Source organism: Pterocles gutturalis, unplaced genomic scaffold (genome assembly GCF_000699245.1).
Source record: "Pterocles gutturalis isolate BGI_N339 unplaced genomic scaffold, ASM69924v1 scaffold45594, whole genome shotgun sequence".
Lineage (NCBI taxonomy): Eukaryota > Metazoa > Chordata > Aves > Pterocliformes > Pteroclidae > Pterocles > Pterocles gutturalis.
In genome coordinates, this window is record NW_010137392.1 from 2,948 (window position 1) to 8,403 (window position 5,456).

General features: G+C 57.3%; 1 protein-coding gene across 1 annotated transcript in view; it reads right to left on the bottom strand.

Annotated features, from left to right (window-relative positions):
• The window catches only part of LOC104468464 (calcium/calmodulin-dependent protein kinase type II subunit alpha-like), a gene marked incomplete at its 3' end in the record, with an annotated part of 8,093 nt that extends 2,893 nt beyond the window's left edge, over window positions 1-5,200 (bottom strand). The window contains exons 1-3 of the mRNA XM_010082596.1: window positions 5,087-5,200; window positions 1,135-1,167; window positions 4-46 (exon numbers count right to left, since the gene is read on the bottom strand). Of these exons, the coding sequence (XP_010080898.1) occupies window positions 4-46; window positions 1,135-1,167; window positions 5,087-5,200 (190 nt within the window). The remainder of the gene's footprint in view (window positions 1-3; window positions 47-1,134; window positions 1,168-5,086) is intronic.
• Window positions 5,201-5,456: the final 256 nt, after the last annotated feature.

Consider the following 5,456-nt stretch of genomic DNA (forward strand, 5'->3'; position numbering starts at 1 on the left):
TGGTGTCTTCATCCTCGATGGTGGTGTTGGTGCTCTCCGACGATTCCTGAGCAAAGAACAGAAAGGAGAGACGGGACGGTGAGAGGGGTCTTCTCTCCACGCCAGACCAGAGCTCGTGTGTTCAAAAGCCCCCCGAGTCCGACCCCACAGCGCTCGACTGTGCCAACGGACAAGAAACCAAGGAAAACGCCAACAGGTCCAACCCGTCCTCAACCACAGCTCTAGGGCAGCGCTGGCAGACCCTCCCTGACGCCCACTCCTTGTAGCCAAGGGCACAAGAGCTGGGCTGTGGAGGGGCTTGTAGGAACGGCGCTGCCTTTCCTACCCACGCCTGTGGGGACAGAGACGGGGGCAGGTCCGGGGGGGTTTGGTGGGTTCCTAGGAATGTTGCCGGAGGGGCAGGGAGAGGGACTGTGCAGGGGTGGAAGACACCATGTTGACTGTACGATAAAGAGAGAGATGTACAAATTAAACAGCGAGGAGGAGCTGGGATGAGAAAGAGGGGACTGTGCAGGAGTGAGAGAGACCACACTGACCGCAGAGTAGGGATTCGAAATAAAACAGAGTGCTTCCAAGACCCACATGGACCACCAAAGGCTGAGACACAGCTCTTTTCAAGAAACAGCTGAGCACTACACAGATTTGGGGGGGAGGGGGGTACTGACCCCCTGTCTCTCTCCAGGAGCCCCATCAAGGCGACTCTGCTAGCGGAGCTAGAGCAATGGCTCTGCTAGCTCTTCCCAGCAGAGCCTTGCTTATGTATTACCCATAATACCCCGATGTAGGTTGGCAAGGTGTCCCATGACCATACAGTCCCCGCAGAGGCATGGAAGGTGTTTCTCCAAGGCTCCTTGGACCGATGCAGCCTGCAGACCTGAGTCAGGAGAACTGGGAGAAACGGCATGAGAACCCATCAGCAAGAACCAGGGCTGGCTTCCCACCAGCCGGTGGCCAGCAAGTGCCTGCACCAACCCTGTTAATGGGGTTTGTGGGTGATACGGCTTTTGAGGATGTTCCCTCCAACCCCGCTGTCCCTTCTTCCCTACCCCGAGGTAACTTCCAAACACGGGGGAAGCTGGAACATGTGGGAGAGGCCCAGCAATAACGGCATTGAGGAAGACGAAGGACACTCACCATTAACTGAACGCTGGAACTGGACTTTCTTTTCTGGAAAAACAAGGAGAAGAGATGGAACAGGAAGAGACACAGAGTGAGAAAGGCAGAGAGTGGCATGTGAGAGGCAGCAGCTCCTGAGCCACCCTTCATAGTCCTCGTGGAGGGGCAAACGAAAGGCACAGGGGGGCAACCTGTGCTCCTGCAGGGACGTGCTGCCTGCTGCGGTGCTGGTGGTGCCAGGCCAGCTCCCTCCCCGCCTTCCTGCTGGCACCTTTCTCTCCTGACCTGCCACAATCTCTGGTATTGCTCATGCCAAGGACTTGGCTAGTCCAAAAGGGAGTCCCCTAAGAATCGAAGACCACTCTGATGGCTTTGTGACCAGGCCAGCAAGCTCACAGAACAGGAGTGGGATGCTGAAAAGCTAAGGCAGCTCCACCAGCTGTACAGCCCTGCGCCCGGTGTGAACACCGGACTGATGTTAAAGACTCTGGAGCTGCTCTGGGTGCATCTGCCCATGCTGATGACTAGCATGGAGATGCTCAATTAGCTTTGGACCTAGACTGGCACTAAGCTGGTTGGTTTAAAGCCAGCATGGCTATGGCTACTGGACCCTGCAGGGCAGACACACCGTGGGAAGCTGTCCTGAGCGCAGCTCCAGCGCCTTACAGCAGGACAAGTCTTCTCCAAAGATAAGACCTTACATGTGCACATATTTATGTCCATTCTTGACCACTACCACTAGGCTTTAAGGCTTTTGGGTTGGATGACCCCATAGCCACATTTCTGCTCGCAATCCCAAACTACTTCTGGACTTTCCTTCTTTGCTGTGCTCTGTTCTCTGTCTCCAGCTTTCACCTAGCCAGCAGACACAGGGACATGTGCGCTGGCCTCATGCCCTTCCTTGCAGAGGGAAAAGCAGCACACACTGTGCACAGCCCTTGGAGAAGTCCATGGAGGGACCCGTTAGGGTGCATGGGTGGGTTGCTGTGCAAAAACTGCCGATACCCATTCCCCCTCACTGCTCCTTTCACATCCTGCGTGGCTCCCACCAGCATTGTCACTGCTTCCCCCTCTGCTGGTGCAGCTCTCCCCTCCCTCGCCAGGTCCTGCATTAATCCTCACCTCTCTACACCGAAACAACAGATGTCCTAAAGGGCAGAACGAGCTGTGGTATTTCAGAAGGAACCTCATGGGAAATGGAGCAGCTGGAGCTGGGCTGTCTGCAGGAAGGGCTGACAGCTTCTGCTACCCAAGGACATGACACGGGGCAGTAAACTGCAGAAATTTCAGACGCAACAGAATGCAACACAAAGCAGTGACCGCATCGAGTCTGGACATACAGTAACAGGATGCAACACGGGGCAGTGAGCTTAATAATTTAGAATGGGACAGGATGCGACATGGGGCAGTGATTCCATCAGTTTACAATGTGACAAGATGTGACACTACACAGGGCAGTGAAGGTATCCCTGCTGGGACCAGACCTCCCACAGACCCCAGAGGAGGGGTCGACGGGGATTTTTGGCCCTGTGAATGCCTTTAGTAGGGAAGGAACATCCTTGAGATGGTGGGATTCGAGCCCTCTGAGGCTGGGCTGGCACCATCTCGGTGTTGGAGGGCTGGTGGGCAGGCTGGGGACAGCACCAGCTGCCTGCTGCCCACCTTTGGGCAGGAGTGGCAGGGATCTGCCTGTTCTCGTGGGGAGGGTCAGTCCAGCAGGTTTCTCCAAATGGGGACCCAGTTCTTCTGACAACAAACCACACCACGTGGCCTGACTTACAGCCCTGCTCTGAGCAGGCAGGACCCTTCCCTTCCCACCTTCCCACCCACCCAAGGCAGGTTTCCAGGTTCCTGCCTCACTCTTCCAGCAAGATGGAAAGAAATGAACACCACCCAGCAATGTCCTGGCATCTGTCATCTGCCCACGGTGGGCCATCAAAGCTTTGCCCAGAGCACCCAGCCTCCCTGTGCCCCCGGGAGTGGGTTACGCTGCAAGTGCCCCCAGGCTGAGCGTGGGCATGAGAGGTGGGAATGGTAACGCTGAAGGTGGCCAACACAAGCAGCTTGTTGGGAATGAGCCTTCCTGCACCTTGCCCTCTCCTCCTCTACCTGCCTGGCCATCTAGCCAGGCTGTCTCACCTCCACTTGCTCAATAAAAAATCAAACTCATTTTCCAGAGCTTGTACACGCTCTGGAGCTAGGTGTTGGCTGTAGATGGCACTCAGGATGAAGCCTCACTCACTGCTCCCCACTCACCAGCGAGGAGCTGATATCTGGGGATACAAATCAGCCTCTCTGATCCTGCTCTGAAACCAGACCCTCCTTGTTGAGTTCATTGATGGCCCAGAAGGCTGTTCACCCAGACCAGCTATTTCACTATGACAGCAAGTGCCCCTCTTCCCAGGATAACATCTGCCCTCAAAGATAATTTGAGGAGGGAGCATCGTTAGCAAGTTGGGCTGGCAAATGGTCTTCTATCACCACACCATCCCTGTGATGCTAGAGATGACATTCGAGGCTGTACCCTTCTGCTGGAAAATTAGATTCAGGACTGTGCCAGATGAAGCCTCTCCATCCTCCAATCTCCCCTTCTACAGCTTAAAAATGCATCTCCTGATTGCTCTCACCCGTGCTCCAGCAACCCACACAGATCAGCTCTACCTGGGGTGTCACTTCTCGGGTGACACCCAGAAGCAGCCGGGACCTCAGAGCAGCAGGGGACAGGCCAGCAGTGGCTGGCAGATGGGTTGCTGTGACTCCCGTGGGACCTGTCCCCTCTGTGCCAGCACCGTTGTCCAAAACTAGCAATCCTGTCCTGGAAGCCACGTGACAGCCTGACACCATGGCCCAAAGCAACGTCCTCGCGTAGCAATGCAGGCCATCAGCTTCATGTTGCAGAACAACGCTGCATGGCCAGGATGGGCTGCTGTGGAGCTGAGCCCGGGTCTGGAGGGCTGTGCATGGTCTCAAACCTTGCAGGCATGACCTGTCCCAGCCCCTACGAAAAGGCTGGAGGAAGAACAGCGGCTGTGCTGCAGCTGGGCTCCCAATGCCCTGCCTGACACCCTGCACCCCTGCCCTGCCATGGGGGACGTGGTCACGCCAGCTCTCCCCTGTGAGTGATCACTTGTATTCCTGAAGGGAACAGACAAGCAGAGAGAGACCCTCACATGGGCCATTCCTTCCTGCAGGAGGAGTTTGACAGAGCTCACAGACCACCGCATCCCTGTATCATTGGAAGCTGCTCAGCAGCAGGAGTTTGCTGCCTCCAGGAGCCACCTTGTCCTGGAGAAGAGCTGTGGCCCCACCACGGAGGGACAGGAGAACCTGAGGGCTCTGCAGCTCAAGCAGCAAGGTCTTCCAAGCACCAGCTTGTTTTTAGAGCATCACCAAGCCATTTACTCTGCCAAACATCACCAGGTTCCTTTGCTCTGCCTGCACTGGGCACACAGGGCCAGCTGCTGCGAGGATTAAAGGCACACATGTGCCACCCAGCAGCACACCAGCCCTTGGGGACAGGATGGGACAAGAGCTGGGGAGCGAGCCCAGCCCCACCAGCCACTGACCCCATGGTAGCAGGACGTGTGCGAGGGTGAGCGGGAGATGCAGCCGCCCATCTCTCAAGCTATGGCTCCGGGCTGCAAAGCTGCCTCCCTGTCCCTCTCCTGGTCCAGCCTCAAATCCTCCCTGGAGGCATTAAGGGATGAAGGTGTTTTGCAGGTGATGAAGCAGCAGCAAAATTCCCCCACAAGCCCACTCCCCTCACTCGCCACACTGCAAAGCCTCCTGTGCACTGCCTGTCCCGGCAGGAGCCAAGCCAGTGGCATGGGGATGCACCAGGACAGCTGAGCCAACAGCTGCCCTTTAAAGCGCAGGGTGTTGCAGGGACTGCTGGCACGGCATGGAGACCCCCACCGCTGCCCCAGCAGCCGAGGGGCAGGCGGGAGAGGGCAGCCGGAAGGGGGCTTACCTTCACGCCGTCATTCTTCTTGTTGCCACCACTTTTGCCTCCTGGAGAGAGGAGGAAGGAGGTTAGGAGAGCCAGGCAGGGCACCAAGCCCAGGAGGACGAGGATCAGCAGCATGGTGCCGGGCAGCAGAGCAGCAGGACCCCGCGGGACCAGACGATGGGTTTTGTCCTCTCTCCAGCAACCCCCGGTGCAACCCCTGGGAGCTCAGAGGTGACCTTGCTGGCACTGTCCAGTCCTACCCCAGTGGCTCTTGGTCAGGGGCATGACCCATCTCCTAATGTCACACCGGGTCCTCAGGGTGGCTCGGAGGGGCCAGCGGGGCCGTCCGGCGGCAGGCAGGCTCTGGCCAGGGAGTGCTGGTGACCGAGCG